The following is a 21,806-nucleotide window of genomic DNA, read 5'->3' as shown; positions in this document are numbered from 1 at the left end:
TATATGTATATTTTTCTAGGCTTTTAAACTCAACTAGTTCACCACTTAAATCCAAAATTTTAATATTTGTCATACATCTTATTAATTAAAGTGCATAGTACGTAGTACTCATTTTAGCAACTGCTTGAATTAATTTTCCTTTGAGTCATGAATTCATTTTTTCCTCTGGGCTTCCATGAGGGAGCAAATATCAGCCAGATAACAAGTGGTTATAGACCATGAATTTTTCCAAGGTAAAGTGTAAAAGATGTGGGACAAGCTTAGGAGAAAACTGAGAGTAATTCAAGTAACTAATTAGAAAATGAAAGCTCTGCCTTTCTACTTGTTACTTCATAAATTTTTCATTAAGTCCATTGTGAGACTGGCATAGTCATTTCCCTCTTCATAAAGTTGTGAGGAAGGAACATGAGATTATATCAAAAGTACCATTTTTTTTAAACTTCAAGTGATGTCACTGTCATTAAACTATCTCATTATGGAAACACAACTGTAAAATACATTCTCAAATTATCTGTTAAGCATTATATTAACTCAGTTAATCCCTTACCTATAGTTTTCTTCTTCTTTAAATAAATTATGTATGTAAGTATTGTCAAACAGCAACTTTTACATTTCTATGTGGCCAAATTCAAATCAAGAGGAGAATAATACATTGCTCAAGTATACCATTATCTGCTACTGCTTAATCCACTGAAACTCATGTGTATTGAAGGAAACTGGGATGAAGACATAAAGGTACGTTACTATTAACCTAGAGACCAAGCTGATTTACACTACCTCAGAAACCTTCAACGCATTTAGAGTACCCAAGGGGTAGGAGATGAGGAAGGTACAGAGATGAGATGAGCCTGTTAGAGACAGACACAAGACAGAGCAAAATAAAGAAATATAAAGATGAATGACAAAGTTACATACATGTGTAACAATACATTTATTCATGGGAATAGAAAACATGAAGAAAGAAAGGCTAAATATTTAGAAAATGTTGATTAGGTGAGCTACATTTCAAAAACATAAAAAGTATGCACATAATTAAACTTCGAGAAATATTAGTATGCCTGAAAATAATTAACATAAGAAAGAACAAATTTAAACACATCATATTAGATATATTTTTGCTGTTAATATCAACTCTCGATATTTCAAAACTCAGTAGCAATATAGCCTCTTAACAGAACCATCACTGTGTCCAGTCACCTTGATTTTTTTTTTGGAACAATGGAAAATATCTTTATTATACAATGTTTACTTCTGTCACCTACATAAATCTTCAACATGTTTTCTCTCAAGTAATTCTAAGAATTATAAGTCTATCGCTTCTTGGTCTTTTGGCTAAGATCAACTGTAAGAATTATAGGTCTAGTTTTTTTGTTCTTCAAAGATAGAACGTTATGAGATATAATTTTAAAATTTTTGGTATCTTACTTATGAGACCACAGTATTTAAAAAACATGAAAGCATATAAATATCTAAACACATAATAGCATTGTATGTATGAAAATAAAAAGTACGGCATTTGGAAAAAGAAGAGATTATAAGGCAATAAAACTGGTTTCCAAAAGCCATAAATAAAAATCATTCACAATACACATGTGTACATTATTTTAAGAGCTGGAATCTATGCAGGCCTAAAGAATCAACTCATATCCCATCCTTCCCAATCTAAATGTTCTCCAGGGGGCGCCTGGGTGGCGCAGTCGGTTAAGCGTCCGACTTCAGCCAGGTCACGATCTCGCGGTCCGTGAGTTCGAGCCCCGCATCAGGCTCTGGGCTGATGGATCAGAGCCTGGAGCCTGTTTCCGATTCTGTGTCTCCCCCTCTCTCTGCCCCTGCCCCGTTCATGCTCTGTCTCTCTCTGTCCCAAAAATAAATAAACGTTGAAAAAAAAATTAAAAAAAATAAAAAAAATAAAATAAAATAAATGTTCTCCAGTCATTTATGGTTTTGAAAGTAAGTCAGAGACCCTCTGCTCTGTAAGTCCTTTTGAGATCCTAAATAAAAGATACAACTGGAAAGTATTCATAATGGGGGGGGGGGGAGAAAAGATATATTAAGGAAAAGAAATAGATTATTAGTAAACACAGTGGAATGAGAAAAGCCTACACCTGAGCAAACTAAGAGTCTCAAATTATTTTTAAAAATGTAAATGTTATCAGTAGGGTAATAATACTTGATATTAAATTTGTAATCCAAATGTCTCAAAGTGTAACCAAATGCATGACCTAAATGATAAAATATATATCCTGATATTTTTACTTTGCAGATCATTTTAATACAAAAGTCTTATTTTTTATTTTTAGAAAGTCCTTCTGGTTTCAAGGAATTCTTTGAGTATTCTTGATATATTTACTCTGAGTACTTTCTACCCATATCTTTTTCAGGGTTTTAATGTTAAAGAAGATATTATTTTTCTATTATTTTTTGCTGTTGTTTTGCCAAATGTAACTGTCACTTTTTATTGAAACATCAGAATCAGACATTTAATTCTCACAGTTTTGATGCTTAATGAAAAGTGAAAGTTAAACACAGCATGGTGGCATTAAAATGCATGGTGGATCCATAGCATCCTGTATCTTGGCCCTTAAGAGAATGTGCAAAACACCAAGAAAAAAATTACACAAAAAAGTAAAGCTAACATATTTAGAGGTGAGACCGACAAATTATCACAAATCTCTAAAAAAAAGTTATGAACAAAATAGTGCAGACTTGGGGAAGAGAGGAGCTGGGAAATCACTATCTTGCAAATTAAATCTATGACATGGGGAAGATCCACACATGAAACTCAGACTGAAATACTGAATTTAATTAACCCTTGGGATTACTACCAAGGTAATATGCTCAAGGAAAAGTCAATTAAGGCAGCAGAAACCTTATCTAATATGACTCGTTTAGACTTCTTTACATAAATATCAGCTCATTTTTGAGGGAATTTCAACTGTTTTGCCTCAAACATGAAAGTATATTAAATAAGAGGGGGCTTATTTCTATCCCTATGATGGCGAAGGAAAACGTTAGTTTTCAAGTTTCTATAAAACCCGCTTTCCATTTACTTCCTATTCTATAATCTTAAAAAGAAAAAAGTCAATCTTTTTACAAGCAATTCCCTGCTGAAGAGATTTTTTTCTTAATAATAAGAATATTATTTTCACCCTTTTGGATTTCTTGAAATCGTTTTGCATCTCTCTGTACTACTGCACAAAAAAATAAATCCCTTTTGCATATGTTGAAATAATGTCAAATCTATATTTATGGCTATGAATTTCGATTTGTTTATCTAGAATTTGTCAGTTTTTAGAGTTCCTAAGTAGATTGAGAACCTTAGTAATAAAGGTCTTTCACACTTTCTTTCACTTCTGGATAGGAGATTTATTTCTAAATTGGTGAAGTCTATACATATTTTCAGAATTCTCAACACACATAATTATGCAAAGTGTATGAAGAAGCAAAACAGAGTCACAAGGAGGTGTTATAAGCCCAGGCTTAGAAAACCATTTCTGACAGCATACTTTACAACAATACTTAATTGGGTATATGAATCTTATTAGAAATGTTTCAAAAAAAAAAAAAAAAAGAAATGTTTCTAAGTTTTTATTACCCTAATGTGTGCCTCAGAGAGATCTCTATGTGTTTTAGATAAAGGCTGATTAGACAGACAGTGACAGAATCACTTCAGAACTACTCATATTTTAGTTTTCAGAAAAACTAAGCATTTGCCTCAGTAAGGCAAAAAGTAGGCTTTCAGAAAACTTTGTATTCCTTTGTGTCTATACTTGGACTTGTGATTCAAGGCTATAATTCTTGATTATAATTCTATCATTATAGAACTATTACAGAATTCTATATATCTATATATATCTATAGATCTATCTATCTATATCATATCCCATCCTTCCAAATCTATCTATCTAGGTAGATAGATCTATAGATATATATAGATATGTCTATAGATAGATTATAGAATTATAGAGAATTATAGTTTAAAGCAGTAACAAGGAGTGTGTCTAGTCTACATGATATTACAATAAATTAATCATCCAGTAAATTCATTACCTTCTTCCCTCCAAGAACAAATGCAATAAAATTATTTTATAGTAAACATTATCCCCAGGAAAATTTCAAATATAAATTATGGCTAGTTCACAGCCCACAAGCCTTGAATTTTTAAATAAGCACATGTCCTTCTTATAGACATAGGTTTTATGGTATGATTTCTATTAAAAGTAATGAAATGAAGGCAGAATTTTTAAAATGTGCTTATATTGGTAGAGAATTAGTTCACAGAAATATTTTAATAAGATCTTTAGAATCATGTAGATATAAGCCCAATGTGAAAATTAGTAAATATCTGAGTCTGTTTTTTTTATATCATCACACCGAAATAAGTACTAGTATTATAAGCATAATAAAAGTACTACATTTAGATTGCCTCAGAATATAAAAGCTTCATTTCGTCATTTTTATGTATAACATATTTTAAAGCAAATTATGATTTAGAATATGAATATATTTTAAATATGCGCTATGATTCAAAGTAAGTCATAAATTCTCAAAATGCCCAGTGAAATCTACAAATACAAGCTGGTATATGTCATAAAGAGCTTTACTGAACTTTTTACAGGTTTCCATCACTATGCAAAAGTAAAGTGTTCCTATGAAACCTTTTATAAGCTAAAATGCATGAAGAGCATCCCCCACTTTGTGGAAGTTTGCCTTATGCCACTTCACTTTTAAGACCTACATTAGTACAGTAATAGCTTTTTTCATAAAAACAAAATCCTTTTCGGATTTCTCTTGGTTAGTGAAAACAGGCACTAATGTAAGTCTTTCAGAAAAGTCAAGTGGCATAATGGGAACTTTTAGAAAGCAGGGGATACCTGTATATGCACAACTACAGAGTGCTCTATAATGACAATGACCTACATTGTTATTGAAGCATCTTTTAAAAAGCAAATAAGTATTTCAAAAATCATTTTGCCATTAAGAACTGGTTCTATGCTCTGAAACAACAGTACATCTAACCATCTTCAGTGATTTATTACAGCATTTTTTATAAGTATATGTTTGATTCAGTAGTAGGAAAATTGGTTTAAAAATCCTATTTAAAGCAAAATGTGGAGAGAACTCATTCTCATGCATTTGCATTTAAGGCATCACTAACGCTTTTGAAAGTAGAAGTGAAATGACATAAAATAGTCCATGCAGTAATATACGTGCTTTAGTGCATTTGTAGCAATCAGTCTGTCTAGTAAAGCATTTGAATTACTTTTCATTAATTTTTTATCTTTTAAAGCTGGAAACTTTTATAGCTGATCAAAATTTAACAAATTCATATCATCTTCATGATAACTTTATTTTCCTTCACAAGACTATAATGTCCAGGATGGATGCAACAAGAGATTCCTAGGCAACGTCCTTAGTGCAAATGATGAAGGTTTCAAATAGATGCAAGAAAAGAACAAAACACACAAGAAGGAGAAAACAGTTTCAAGCATAAACTACTAGGAGTAAGGCATGATTGCTAAAAAAACAGTGGTTGGTGTCATCTCTGTGGTGTGAGTGGATAGTAAGTACATGTGGCTCCATGGACAGTGTGGACATAGCACAGCAAACAGCAATGAGCCTACGAGCTGGAAATCAGGCTTCATATATGCAGAGCCACCAGCTGGTCTTTTCAATCATAATCTCTCATGGAATTTGCCGACTATGAACAACATGAAATCAATATCTTTTTTCCACAAACAATAACTGGTGATCATTACTCATTTTAACCAAAACAACCATAACTTAAAGCATTACATTACGTTCTCAAGTTGTGGAACAAGGACTAAGACTTTGATTGGGATACAACTGATGCTTGGTTTAACGTTCACTGCATTTGAGTACGTTACTTCTCATTAGACAAAAGTTCTTTTGCGTTCTTTCATGAGCATTTCAGGAAACTTAAATTCTTTGTTAAAATTTCTATAGTTTGATGCTTGATAATCAGACTATATATATATATATATATATATATGTATAGAGATATATGTATATATCTCTATACATATATAAAAGAAATAATTCTACAATAATTGAAAACTATGTTTTCAAATAAAATACGTTTTAAAGAATTTAGAGACACTTTGAAATTTCAGATACCTATAATAAACATAAAGAGTACAATAAAGAAACATTTACCATTTTTATCCATGGAATTGGGTTCTGATTGTTTCTTGCCAATATCAGCAAAGGAACGAACAATGGGAATTCTGTTGGTGAGTTTTTTCTGATTCTGGTGGTGATGCTGTTTCATCAGTGCCTCATGGACCCTGTGACGTATGTCTTCATTGAGCTGACCTGAGCTTACTTGTTGGTCAAGGACCATGTCTGAAGAGGAAAGGCAAGAAAAGATTAGCACTGCATAGTATGCAAGCAGCAAATCACTGAGTCCAAATATGCACACCCTAGATAATATTATTCATCTTAAAATAGAATGAACTCCTTTAAGAATCTCTAGATACGGTCTTACAAACAGAAACTTGCCTCTTTTTGTTGAAATGTTGCACAAAAAGACTTGGGAAAAAATTTTAATATAAACCGTTCAATTTAAATATGTAATAATTTAATGGAGTATTATTGTTTAAATGGACATAGTTGTATTGAGAACAAAGCACTTTATATTCTCCATTATTCACACTGATGGGAGGAAACAGTAGCAGTGGTAGTATCAATATAATTACTATGTTTAAAATTGTAGGGGCGCCTGGGTGGCTCAGTCGCTTAAGCATCCGATCTCGGCTCATGTCATGATCTCATGGTTCGTGAGTTCAAGCCCCATGCCGGGCTCTGTGCTGACAGCTCAGAGCCTGGAGCCTGCTTCGGATTCTGTGTCTCCCTCTCTGTCCCTCTCCTGTTTATGCTCTGTCTCTGTCTCAAAAATAAATAAACACAAAAAAATTATAAAATTGTAAGGTGGCTTTATACTTATATTTTAATATGGTTTTTCTCCCTTTTTCTAGCAGAAAATGACTTCCGTATTTCCTCTTTAGGTAAACAAAAGTCCATCTGTAAAAATCTGAGGCAGGGAGGCTTAGGCAGCTGTCTAGTCATTGCATTTGGAGAGTAAACAACTCTTTTCACATGGATATTAAGTCCACCCTGGCACACCTTCCTTGAAAATGTGTTTATATTTATTTTTTTTAATTTTTTTTCAACATTTATTTATTTTTGGGACATAGAGAGACAGAGCATGAACGGGGGAGGGGCAGAGAGAGAGGGAGACACAGAATCCGAAACAGGCTCCAGGCTCCGAGCTGTCAGCCCAGAGCCCGACGCGGGGCTCGAACTCACGGACCGCGAGATCGTGACCTGGCTGAAGTCGGACGCTTAACCGACTGCGCCACCCAGGCGCCCCGAAAATGTGTTTATATTTAAAAGGTCTTCTATAAACATAAAACAAAGAATAAAGGTGAGATTTCGGAGGCTATAATTAAGCAGACTGATATTTATCATAGTAGCGTCAGAAACACCTATAAAATAAGTAGATGAGTAACAGAATTTTAAGTTTTTTGGTAATATACCAAGATCACTTCAGTGAGCCTCATTGTAGGAAGGAGAGTAGATGGTGGAGTAGGAGGATCAGAGCTACATTTACAGAACTGAAAATGGCCTGAAGTCAGGCAGAACAGGCCTTCCACAGCTAGTCAGAGAGAGAACGCCATATACAAAAAGGTAAGAAAGGCAGAGATGTGATTGGAAACCAAACCCCAAGCAGCACTAATCACAGATAGGACTGGACATCACAAACATGGAAATTCAAGAGGATCAGACCCCCCACCCCCCAGGCAGTCCTGGCAATGAGGACCCACACTGGTAAGAAAAGTTCCCTTAAAATCTCTGCCTCTGAAAACCAGCAGGGCTTAATTCCAGGAGCTTCGTAATTAACAGGCTTAACTCCAGGGGAGCCTTAAGGCAATAGGAAACTGTAGTCCCTACTCTTAAAGGGCCAGCTTACTAAATAATTCCACTGAAAACACAGCACAGAAGCAGCAGTTTGAAAACTGTCTGGTGTGTACGTGAAGATTTATCGACGTACCAGAGGCACAGGGATCTACAGGAGATTTCACTGGGAGCGAAAGTTCTGGCAGGTGCCATTTCTCTTTCACTCCCCCCACCCCCATCTAGACAGCAGGACATTTGTGGGAGCCAGCTCTACACTCTCCATCTACCTTGTTAGCACTGTGTGCCCCACTAGACACACCTGCCTTTGCAGGCACCCCTCCAAAGCAGCTCCTGACTGGATCTGACTCCAGAAGCAATGGCGACAAATGCAAAAATAAACAAATGGGACTATATCAAATGAAAAAGCTTCTGCGCAGCAAAGGAAATCAATAAAAAGAGACACTCCTGAATGGTAGAAAATACATGCAAATCATATATCTGAGAAGGCGCTAATATCCAAAATATGTTACAATCTCACACAACTCAACACCAAAAAAATAAACAACCTGATTAAAAAATGGGCAGAGCACCTGAATAGACATTTTTTTAAAAGAAGACTAAAGGTAGCCAACGGGCACGTGAAAAGATGCTCAACATCACCAATCATCGGGAGATGTAACTCAAAACCAAAATAAATTATCACCTTACACCGGTAAGAACTGCTAGTATCAAAAATGACAGGAAGTTACAAGTGTTGGAGAGAACGTGGAGAAAAGGGAACCCTTGTGCACCGCTGGAGGGAATGGAAGTTGGTGCAACCACTGTGGAAAACTATATGGAGTTCCTCAAAAAATTAAAAATGCAATTACCATATGATCCAGTAAGTCCACTACTGGGTATTCACCCAAAGAAAATGTACACATTAATTTAAGAAGATAAATGCCCCCGGGGTCACCTGGGTGGCCCAGTCAGTTAAGCTACAGACTTTGGCTCAGGTCATGATCCTGTGGTGTGTGAGTTGAAGCCCTGCCTCAGGCTCTGTGCTGACAGCTCAGAGCCTGGAGTCTGCTTTGGATTCCCTCTCTCTGCCCCTCACCTGCTCACACTCTGTCTTTCTCTCTCTCAAAAAGTAAATAAACATTAAAAAAAAAAAGATAAATGCTCCCTCATGTCTATTGCAGCACTAGTGTCCATTAATAGATGAGTGGATAAAGATGTGGCATATACATACATATATACAACAGAATGTTAGCAATAAAAATGAATGGGATCCTAACATTTGTGATAACATGGATGGACCTAGAGGATACTATGCTAAGTGAGATAAGTCAGACAAAGACAAATACCATATGATTTCACTTACACGTGAAATCTAAAAAACAAAAGAAATGAACAAACAAACAGAAAAACAGACTCTTAAATATAGAGAAAAAACTGGTGGTTGCCAGAAGGGAGAGAGGTAGGAGGAGGAATGAAATAGATAAAGGAAATTAAGAGGTACAAAATTCCACTTATAAAATAAATAACTCATGGAGGAGGTCCCTGTGCGGCTCAGCTGGTTAAACATCTGACTTCAGCTCAGGTTATGATTTCATGGTTTGTGAGTTTGAGCCTCACATCAGGCTCTGCGCTGACAGCTCAGAGCCTGGAGCCTGTTTTGGATTCTGTGTCTCCCTCTCTCTCTGCCCCTCCCCTGCTCATGCTCTATCTCTGTCTCTCTCTCTCAAAAATAAACATTAAAAAAATTAAAACAAAAAATAAGTCATGGAGATGAAAAGTACAGCATAGGGAATATAGTCAGTACTAGGGTAATATTGTACAGGCACAGATGGTGAGTCATTTATTGGGGTGAGCATTGAGTAACGTATAGAACTGCAGAATCAAGTTGTATACCTGAAGCTAATATAACATTATATGCCAATTATACTTCAATAATAATTTTTTACACTTCAATAATAATTTTAAATGTTTTAATTTAAAAAAAAAAACAGAGTCAATTCTGTTTTTAAAGAAACAACCAAAGTCGCAAACGAACTGATATTGTATGATTCTATTTATGGTACATACACACATACAGAGAAAGGATATTGTAATGATACACACCAAATTGTGTGAGAGTGGGTAGGAGTAGGAATAAATAGAAACTTCAAGGTTTTACCTTAGCATCAGAGTGACTCACATAAAACTGCCATTTTGTAAGTCAAAAACAGATATCAGCAATTTCATAAATTTTTCATTTTTTGCAGGAGGAGTTTTAGGTAATAAAAAATACTAAAGAACACTGATTAATCACATAATAACAACAAAAGAACAAGTATCTCCTTTTTCAAAACTAGGGGATGTGGAAGGGATAAATACATGAAACAGGAGGATTTTTAGGGCAGTGAAAATATTCTGTATGATATCATAATACTGGATACATATCATTATACTTTTGTCCAAATCCATTCAGAATGTATAACATTCAGAGTGAATTCCAGTGTTAAGCATGGACTTTATGTGATAATGACGTGTCCATGTAGGTTGATCAGTTGTAACAAACGTAACATTCTGGTGAGGGATATTGATAGTGAGGGAGGCTATGCATGTGTGAGTTCAGGGGGTTATGGGAAATCTCTGTATCTTCCCCTCAATTTTTCTGTGAACCTAAAACTGCTCTAAAAACTAAATTCATAATTTAACAACAACTTCAGTATAATTAATCTGCTCCCAGATTATCAAATATTAACTATTTAATTTTTTGAGGCACTCTTTATAAAAGGAGTAAAGCAAGCATATCACAATGAATTGCCTTCCACAATCCTACTGAGTACAACGAAAAATTCAATATTAGCATAATTCTCCCCTACAAACAATGTTTACTTCAGTGTAAAAGGGAAATGGACTAAGGAAACAGATTTGGGTCACTGTAGCACATTCTAGCTATGTGATCTTATAAAGTTGGATAACCTCAGGGTTCTTATTTGTAACATGGAGATAATATCTATCTCATATGCTGTAGGCCCAAATATATAAGGCACCTAATGGACTGATTAGAATATTGAGACCCTCAGTAAATACTTTCCAGTGTAAGATTTCCTTTAAGTAGGTTATGGGTCCCAGGTTTGGATTTTGGGTGGTTTTAATACATTCATAATTATTTTATAATGGTATATCAAGTGAAGGCAGAGTTGGGTTTATCAATAACAGAAAACTCAAAGGAGGAGATTCAAGATGACAGGGTAGGAAGACCCGAACTCACCTCTTCGAATGGACAAGACAAATATACAGCTACATGTGGAAAATAGTCTGTGAAAAAACCTGAGAACTAGCCGAACACCTGTTCCACAACAAAGGATGAAAGCACCACATCAAGACTGATAGGAGATGCAGAGACATGCTCTCACCAAACACCCCACCCCCAGAGGGGCAACCCACAATCAGGAGTGATCTAAATACACACACGCACGCACGCACGTGCGCGCACACACGCACACACACCAAATAAGCTAATGTTACCATATATGTTAACTAACTAGAATTTAAATAAAAACTTGAAATAAAAGAAAACATCTAAAAGATCTATGGAATGCAACAAAGGCAGTTATGAGACAAGTTCACAGGGATACAAGTCTACTTCAAGACACAAGAAAAATCTCGATAACTTTACATCTAAAGGCACTAGAAAAGAAGACCAAATGAAGCCCAAGTTAGTAGAAGGAAGGAAATAATAAAAATCAGAGCAAAGATAAATGAAATAGAGACTAAAAAGACAATAGAAAAGATAAATGAAATTAAAAGCTGGTTCTTTGAAAAGATAAACAAAAATGACAAATCCTTAACCAGACACATCAAATTTTTTTTAAAAAAAGGAAAATGCAAATAAAACCAGAAATAAAAGAGAAGTTACAACTGATACCACAGAAATACAAAAGATCATAAGCAACTACTATGAATCTACACCAACAAATTCAACAATCTAGAAGAATTGGATAAATTCCTAGAAACCCACAACCTTTCAAGACTGAATCATGAGGAAATAGATAATCTAAATATACTGATTACTAGTAAGGACAGTGAATCAGTATTAAAAAGAAAACTTCTAGTGAACAAAAGTTCAGGATCAAATGACTTCATTGATGAATTCTACTAAACATTCAAAGAAGATTTAATACCTATACTTCTCAAACTATTCCAAAAAATTGAAAGAAGGGAACACTTCCAAACTCATTTTATGATGCCATCATTATGCTTATACCAACCAGACAAAAACACCACAAAAAAAAAGAGAGAAAGAAAGAAAGAAAAAGAAAATTACAAGCTGGTATCCCTGATGAACATAGATGCAAAAATCCTGCACAAGATATTAGCAAACCAATTTCAACAATATGTTAAAAGAATCATACACCAAGATCAACCGGAATTTATTCCAGGAATGCAAGAATTGTTGAAATCAATCAATGTGATATACATTAACAAAATGAAAGATAAAAATCATATGATCATCTCAATAGATGCAGAAAAAGTATTTGACAAAATACAACACCCATTTGTGATAAAAACTCTCAACAAAGTAGGTGTAAAGGAAATGTACCTCAACATAATAGAGACCATATATGACAAACTCAGCGAACATCATACTCAATGGCGAAAAGCTGAAAGCTTTTCCTCAAAGATCAGGAACAGGACAAGGAGGCTCATTCTCACCACTCTTTGTCAACATAGTATTGGGAGTTCTAGCCATAGCAATTAGGCAATAAAATGAAATAAAAGACATTTTCCAATTAGTAAGGAAAAAGTAAAACTGTCACTACTTGCTGAAAACCCTGAAGATGCCACCAAAAAACTATTATAACAAATGAATTCAATAATGTTCTAGCATACAAAAGTAATATATAGAAATCTGTTGCATTTCTATAAATTAATAATGTACTATCAGAAAGAGAAATTAAGTGAAAAAATCCCATTCACAATTGCATCCAAAAGAATAAAATACCTAGGAATAAATTTAACCAAGAAAGTAAAAGACCTATACTCTGAAAACTATACAACATTGATGAAAAAAATTGAAGAAGACACAGATAAATGGGAGGATATACCACACTCATGGATGAAGGAATTAATATTGTTAAAATGTCTATTCTATCCAAAACAATCTATACATTCAATGTAATAATCCCTATCAAAATAAAATGACATTTTTCACAGACAAGTAGCTTAAAATTTGTATGGACCCACAAAAGACCCCAAATAGCCAACACAGTCTTGAGAATGAAGAATAAAGCTGAAGGTATCATCATCCCTGACTTCAAACAGCACTTCAAAGCTATAGTAGTCAAAACAGTATGGTACTGGCACAAAAACAGACACACAGATCAATGAAACCGAATAGAGCCCGGAAATAAACCCATGCATATATGGTCAATTAATCTACAACAAATGAGGCAAGAACATACAATGGGGAAAAACAATCTCCTCAAATAAATGGTGTTGGGAAAACTACATACAGAATGAAACTAGACTATCTTACAGCACACACAAAAATTAACTTATAATAGATTAAAGACTTGATGGCAAGATCAGAAACCTTAAAACTTCTAGAAGAAAACTTAGACAGTAATTTCTTTGACATCATACATAGTAGCATTTTCCTGATATGTCTTCTCAGATAAGGGCAACAAAAGCAAAAATTAACAAATGGGACCACATCAAACTAAAAAGTTTTTGCACAGCAAAGGAAACTCAACAAAACAAAAAGGCAATCTACTGAGTGAGAGAAAATATTTGCAAACCAAATATCTGATAAGGGGCTAATATCCAAAATATATAAAGAACTCCTACAACTGAATAGCCAAAAGCAAAAACTGGACAAAAGATCTGAATCTAAACACACATAAATGGCCAACAGGCACATGAAAAGATGCTCATCACCAATCATCAGGAAATGCAAAACAGAACCACACCGAGACCTCACATCTGGCAGAATGACTAGTATCAAAAAGACAAGTAATAACAAGTGTTGGTGAGGATGTGGAGAAAAGGGAACCCTCATGCACTGTTGGTAGAAATGCAAATTGGTGCAGCCACTAGGAAAACAGTATGGATGCTCCTCAAAAATTTAAAAATAGAACTATTGGGGTACCTGGGTGGTTCATTCGGTTAGTGTCCAACTCCTGATTTTGGCTCAGGTCATGATCTCACAGTTGGGAGTTGGAGCCCCATGTCAGGCTCTGCACTGGCAGAGGGATTCTCTGTCTCCCTCTCTCTCTGCCCTTCCCTTGCTTCTGTATGCTCTCTCTCTCTCTCTCTCTCTCTCAAAATAAATAAAGAAACGTTAAAAAAAATACAACTACCATTTGATCCAGCAATTCCTCTTCTGGGTATTTATCTAAAGAAAATGAAAATACTGACTCAAAAATATATATGCAGCCTTATGTTTATTGCAGCATAATTTACAATAGCCAAGATATAGAAGCAACCTAAGTGTTCATTGACAGATGAATGAATAAAGAAGATATTGTATTTATACACACACACACACACACACACACACACACGCACACACACAAATAAACTCTTGCCATTTGTGACAATACAGATGGACCTGGAGGGTATTATGTTAAGTGAAATAAGTCAGAGAAAGACAAATACTGTAAGTTTTCACTTATGTGTATAATGTAAAAGATAAAATAAGTGAACACACAAAACAAAACCAGACTCACAGATACAGAGAACAGACTTATGGCTCCCTAGGAAAGGCAGGTTGAGGGAGAGCAAAAATGGTGAAGGGGATCAAGAGATATAAACTTCCAGTTATAAAATAAGTCATGGAGATGTAATATACAGGACAGGGAACATAGATAAGACAGAGAGACACAGATGGTAACCAGAGTCATATGGTGAGCATTTCAAAATGCACATAAATGTCAAATTACTATGCTGTACACCTGAAAATAGTATAATATGTGTGCCAATTATACTTCAATTTAAAAAACCAAAAATTCCAATCAAACTATAAAACAATGAATTTCATTGGCTCACATAATGGAAAATCAATGTTAGGCTGGATTTAATTCTGTTTTTCTGACTCTGTCAGTTTCTCCCTCCTCTAGGTGTGAGTTCAACCTTAAGGCTGATTTTCTTTATGGTCATAAGGTAGCTGCCAACAGCAAAAAAGAAATATATATCTTTGTTGATATCCACATATTCTTTGACTTTTGTGACTTTCTCTTAAAAGACAAATTCTCTTAAGTCCTACTGACATAGCCCTGTCCATGCTGAGACAATCCCTGGCTAAGGAAATATTGTCCCCATGACTGGCTTAGGCTGATTAAGAACTAACCTTCACTCTGGAGTCAGTTTTCTAAACTATAGGTAGACAAACTTTTTCTGTAATGGGCCAGATAAAAAATTTTAGGCTCTGTAAACCATGCAATCTCTGTAACCACTGTTCAACTCTGCCTGCCTTTAGAGCATGAAAGTAGCCATAAAGAACATGTACACAAATGCGCATAGTTGTGTGTCAATAAAACCTTTTTATGGACACTGAAATTTAAATCTCATATGATTTTCATGTTGTAAAATATTAATCTTCTTTTCACTATTTTTCAATCATGTGAAATATAATACCATTCTTAGCCCACAGGACTAACAAAATAAGGCAGTGGTGCATATTTGCACATAGAGTGTAATTTGCCAAACTTTGCTCTATTACTTTTCTGTTTACAATGTAAAGAGGTAGAATGTATGTGCAGGAATCGGCCATAATATTCACTCTAGTTACCTCTGAAGTCCCTTTCAATTCTGAAAATGTATGATAGTGTAGAATATTTAAATCTATATCTCACTTCTTTGGAGATAAGTAGTTATAATTAATTTGAAATAAAGTAAATGATAAATTACCAACATATGTGACTTTACACTGAAATCTTGCTAAGATGGAAAAATGTATATAAATATAAAAATATGTAGCATAAACTTCATAATGAGAGTTGTAAAGTAGGTTATTAAAACACCAAAAGGATACCATTGTATCACAGCTTCATCTGTAAGCTGTGATGTGTATCCTCAGTTCAATATTCTAATCGAAATCAAATGAATCATATAAAACCCCATGTACATAATTACAATTTTTAGTTCTTACCAAAGTACAGTCTTTCCAGGCTTGAGCACTTCAAAAACCTTTAAGTCACTAGCTTCACAGTTTTTCAGAAATAAGGGCTTATTTGAAACAGTTACATAAGAGAAAGTAAATAGAAAAAAATGCTCATCTGCTCATTAGCCACACAGAAATACACAGTAAACTCCTCTGAGGTATAACTGCATCAAATAGATCCTAATGAACTAGAAAAGTTAATCATCTTGCTTAAGAACATAACTTATACTGAGGTGAGATTTAAGTACCAATGGGAATCTGATTCACTAATCACTTTCATTGTTCTCTTCACCACTATAACATACATTAGTGTTAACCTTGAAAAGTAGGAAAGGATAATGAGCCATAATGGCTTTGGGCCCAGCATCAAGTCCTACAATCTCAGCAGGCTATGATGTCTAAATAATACAGTCTAGCCTGCCAAAGCACAATGCCAAGATCTGGGTGATATCGGAAGAAGCAAGAACGAAAAGGATAAATAAGTCACATGCTTCTAGCACCAAGCAGGCTCTAGCAACACTCGTACCCTTTGTGGAAAAAGCCTCAGAAAATGAAAATTAAGTTTCATTTTAACTGGGCAATTATTTTATTGTGATCAATCCATCTTGACCAGTGAATGAAAACCTCCAGAGATCATGAGATGTTACCAATTCTATATAAATCTCTGCCTCTTAAAAGATAGTCATATACATTAAAAGCCCATTGTTTTACAACTTCAAAAGATGTGAGGGGTAGGAGTGAGAAATAGAAAGAATCTAAATTCAACAGTTTGCTTGACCCCATTCACAGGAGTGTGTACACTAAAAATGTAAACTACCCTAAGAAAACTTACTTTCCAGATCAAGGATGGTAATAGTATAGACATATTTTAAAATGTGGCTATTTCCATACTCCCAAATCTGCAGATTACATTCAGTGGAGCAAAATATTGATTTTTCCTCCAATAGTCTATTTTTAACAACAAAAGTTTTTTTTAATGAGTTGAGAGCTATGACTGATCGTCTGATCATGGTACTAACTTTAATTTGGTTTTCATTTCTTACTCCCATTGACAGAATTAGGTTAAAGCATACACACGCAGACAGAATACTTCCATTATTAATCTTTACAGTGCTGAATTTCAAAGAGATTAACACAGCCCATAAAATCACGTGTAATTTATATGAATATAATTAAGAAGCATTTTAAATACAATTAATCTCCATATCAGAATAAATCATGGTAAGAAATTACATATGGAGAATTTAGGATTTGAAAAGGTTAAATAATATTTTGAAGGAAGACATTTAAGTTTATTCTGAGTTTCCTGAAACATTGGGAAATAGACATTTTTAAATTAACTTTGTCCAAAAGAAAATCCTACTTTAATTATACTAGACATTCTTGACAGACCTGCCAGATACAAATGGGATTTCCTCCTGTTAAGACTACAAAAATCTCTTTAAAGAATTATCTAAGACTCTATTAAATCAGAACATTGATATAAAAATCCTTGATTATTCTAAAACAATATCTGGGTCATATTTCTCTATTAGAAAATGTCTAGAAAATATTAATGCTGCAAAGCCTGCACATTCAGAAAATGGAAGAGTTTAGAGTCCTTAAAGATACATATTATATCCAGCTTTTGGAAAATTGAAACTAGTGATTCATATGTTAGTAAGTGCTTAACATATAGGAAAACATGACAAATAAGAGGTGAAAATAAGTTCCAGTCTTATTATTAACCACTAAGTTCACAAATTATCATGAAATAGAATAAAACCAAACTTATGATTATAGGTTAATAAAAGAAATTATTCCCATGTCTGCAGGTATTACCTATGATGCATCATTTTCTGTTTATCTGTTTATAAAATAGGGCATATATCCTCCTCCCTATCTCATAAAGGTTACCATGATAATAAAATATAATGTGAAAATATAAAGTTAGAAGTCTTAAAAATATGAAGCATACTTATTACGCTTAGCAGTAGGGCTCAATTGCCACAAAGTAAAAATAGCAATTGGTAAACAGTAAGAAAATCATTATATGCTAAAGGGAGAAAATGTTCTAATAAGATTTTATTGAAGGCAGAAATAAATACCTTTGGATTAAAGAAGTCAAATTACAATTACTCAAAAAGAGGGAATCTCTTCTCATTAATGAGTGAAAAGGAATCTAAGGTAATAGTGATCAACAAGTATTTTTAATTATATGTTTGTAATGTGGTATTAGCTCTAAACTAATGACATCTTCTGGATGGTATTTTACAGAGTGCTCTACACTGTAAATGGGACATTCAAGATGAGCTACTTTAGAGACAGAAAGATACAGACTAATTAAACAAGAAGAATAAAAGCTATTTGGGGTATCAAGTCTTCCATTGAACTACTTTCCTTTGTAAGGATAGACTTAGAAAATGTAATTTGCTTTCAAGAGCGAGAATTAACACGGCTAACAACCTTCCCACAGCTTGGGGAAAGGAGCAGTGGTAGGGAAAGGAAGCATAAATTTAGACAATAAAACGGAACTAAGGTGATGAAATGAACAGAGGTTTAGTCAAATTCATGGGAGATTTCCTGGTAGAAATAAATTTCTAAAGAAAGCATTAGAAATTATATGCTTTAAGAAATTTAAAACCTGGTAAAACTATGAAGGGTATTTTCTGAGGTTAATTTTGCCAGGTTGAGGAATTTGACAGCCTCATTAGATATAGCCAATCCAAAAGTATTTTGGATTACTCCATTTTTCAAAGGTAATGTCATCACTGACATAAACAGCAGGAACAAACTCCTTATTTTGGGCAAGATCTTTAACTTTCAGAATCTCAGTTTATTTATAAAGAAATGATAACAATAATAATACTGAGGCCCAATTTTGTTTTGAGTATCAAAAAGATAGTACAGAATTACTTAAAAGAGCTTCCTAAATTGCAAAGTACCATGAAGAACCCAGCCATTTGGTTCCTAATTAAAACATAAAAATGTTTAGGGGCTATCGGCAGGACCCCATAATGTAAAGCTAAGAAATTAAGTTGGATAACTACTGTTCCAGCATTCACAAGAAGTTTGCTAATTCCTAAGTTAACCCTTTTCTTTAAGTCTTGATTTAGAGTGATCCATTACTGCATCCTGTGTTCCTCTGAAAAGTATACTGTATTTAACTTCATATAGCCTATTTGGCTCTAGTTATTTATTTTATTTTATTTTATTTTATTTTATTTTATTTTATTTTATTTTATTTGTTTTTTCTAGTTAGGTATTTTATTTATTTTTTAATGTTTGTTTATTTTTGAGAGAGAGCAGGCATGAGTGGAGGAGGGGCAGTTATAGAGACACAAAATCTGAAGCAGGCTCCAGCAGCGTTGACAGCTCAGAACCTGACTCGGGGTTTAAACTCACAAACTGTGAGATCATGACCTGAGCTGAAGTCTGATGCTTAACCAACGGAGCCATCCAGGAGCCCCTTTGGTTCATTCTTTTAAAGGAAAAGCTCTTTGGGGCGCCTGGGTGGCTCCGTCGGTTAAGCATCTGACTTCAGCTCAGGTCATGATCTCACGGTTGTGAGTTTGAGCCGAGCAGGGCTCTGTGCTGATAGCTCAGAGCCTGGAGCCTCCTTCAAATTCTGCCTCTCCTTCTCTCTATCTGCCCCTCCCCCATTCTCTCTCTCAAAAGTAAATGAACATTAAAAAAAGTTTTTAAAAATAAAGGGAAAGCTCTTCATAGGTGTAGTATGAAACTCAGAAGGAAGGCTTCTCTTTCCTGTTTGCTTTTTTTTTAATATGAAATTTATTGTCAAATTGGTTTCCATACAACACCCAGTGCTCATTCCAACTCAATACCCATCTCAATACTCAATACTCAATTGGGTAATACTCAATACCCAAGTGCTCAATACCCATCACCCACCCCCCCCCAACCTTCCCATCAACCCTTACTTTGTTCTCAGTTTTCAAGAGTCTCTTATGTTTTGGCTCCCTCCCTCTCTAACCTTTTTTATCCTAAGCCAGGATATCCTTCTTTTCACACATATCACAATGTATGCATGCCTATCTGCATCAATGTCCAAATAAATAATTTTTAAAGTAATTAAACAATCATTAAAATCTGGGCAACATCTACTTCAAGTCATTCTCTTTCTTCAGCCAGTGGTTGTAGTATAATATAAGGAACACACAACTTACAGGGGCCCTTAGATGGAACAAGCACCATGAAAATCTCAGAATTTCTATTTTCTTACTGAAAATTGGGAATGACACTTCATGAGGCTATTCTGAAGATTAAATTATGTACATAATTTTTTAATATAATATTCTCTCACTTATGGAATCAAAAAACATTTACAGAGTTTTGGGGTGTTTTTTCCTCCTCTGTAATATAATGCAGACATTAAAGTTTCCCTTAAGTCTTTCTACTTTGCAAAAAAATTCTACATGGAACTGCTTTTATTTATTTTTTCCAAACTAGAAATTTTTTAAAACTGCCCAAGTCCTTGCTTTGTTTTTATTTTTAAAATCTCCATTAACTATTTTATTTATACTCTTTCAAAACGTTTTGTATTATTTTGCTTTTATGAAAACACATTTATCATGTTTGTCATGTTTAATATCTTTTATCAAAAGATACAGGAGTTCTTTGTTCCTATTTCTAGAGTAACAGTAAGATGTTTCCTACATATAACTGCCTGTGTTCTATAGCCATAATAGGCTTCTAATACAAATCTCTCATCCCAGGGGCTAGTCATAGTATTAAATTACAAACTAATTTCAAATGCATTGCTTGCCATCCTCTGGAATTAATGAGTTTTATTTTAAGTTTAAAATAAATGGTCATACCTTTCTGTTCTATTCTAAATTAACAATTTTTGTATCTACTGAATTTTTAATATGATTATTTCAGGTATTTGAATATTGAAAAAATCATTTTCTAGTTTTATGGGGTTTTTTTCCTTCAAATTTCTAATGGTGACAGCTTAATTAAGCATGATAGTGGAAACAGTATATCCTAAATGGGAGTCAGGATTAGTTCTTTGTTCTAGACTTGCCATTAACAAATTAGACCATATTTCTCCAAATTTCAACTTCTTTTATCTAAAACAAGGGGGTAGGAGAAAGTCATTTTTAAGGTATCATCTGCTGACCATAAGAACTGATTTTCCAAGAGTCACAGAGTTCTAAGGAAAAGAAAATAACAAACCTCAGCTATACCCATAAGAGTGATACAAACTAAGGGAAAAAAAAGATATACCTGCAATTTCTTCTAAAGTGTTGGCATGCATGTCCAGTAACACAGTTCCATTCAGAATACAACTTCTCAGCTCAAACAAGCTGTGCAACGACAGAGTGGCCACATAAGGCTTGCTCCATCTTTCTCCTCCGTCTTCCACATCTTCTTCAAACTTCAGCCACCTACACAAATAAATATTATCAGCACATTGAATATCATATTGTAGATGAATGATCCTTTATCCCAAGAATAAAAAGCAGAAACAGAAAAACAGTCACATTGCTTCTAGATTTTGTGGGCTTGGGAAGTAAAACCTAGCCCAAGTTTTTTGGTTTATTTCATTTTAATTCCACTTAACAAGCATTCTTTTTGTCACTGAAAGATGTATAGAAAGCCAAGAAAAACTCAAATGTTATTTTTGTTAGTTTGTCAAGTTCTGAAAAAATATTTACTGTGTTTATTCAGTGGTCACTGTGAATCTGCTGTAAAATTAATAGAGTATACTTCATAGAAGGATAACGGCAATTGAAACAGATGCAAAAGA

General features: G+C 34.2%; 1 protein-coding gene across 7 annotated transcripts in view; it reads right to left on the bottom strand.

The window, feature by feature from the left end:
• SLC4A10 (solute carrier family 4 member 10) overlaps positions 1-21,806 on the bottom strand; it is a 297,084-nt gene that overhangs the window by 109,326 nt on the left and 165,952 nt on the right. For all 7 annotated transcript variants that reach the window (XM_040475187.1, XM_040475186.1, XM_040475188.1 and 4 more), the window contains exons 5-6: positions 21,284-21,444; positions 6,178-6,366 (exon numbers count right to left, since the gene is read on the bottom strand). In XM_040475187.1, the coding sequence (XP_040331121.1) occupies positions 6,178-6,366; positions 21,284-21,444 (350 nt within the window). The remainder of the gene's footprint in view (positions 1-6,177; positions 6,367-21,283; positions 21,445-21,806) is intronic.

Source organism: Herpailurus yagouaroundi, unplaced genomic scaffold, assembly GCF_014898765.1.
Source record: "Herpailurus yagouaroundi ecotype Mexico unplaced genomic scaffold, PumYag 140, whole genome shotgun sequence".
NCBI classification, from domain to species: domain Eukaryota; kingdom Metazoa; phylum Chordata; class Mammalia; order Carnivora; family Felidae; genus Herpailurus; species Herpailurus yagouaroundi.
This window is presented reverse-complemented; position numbering and strand designations above follow the sequence as displayed.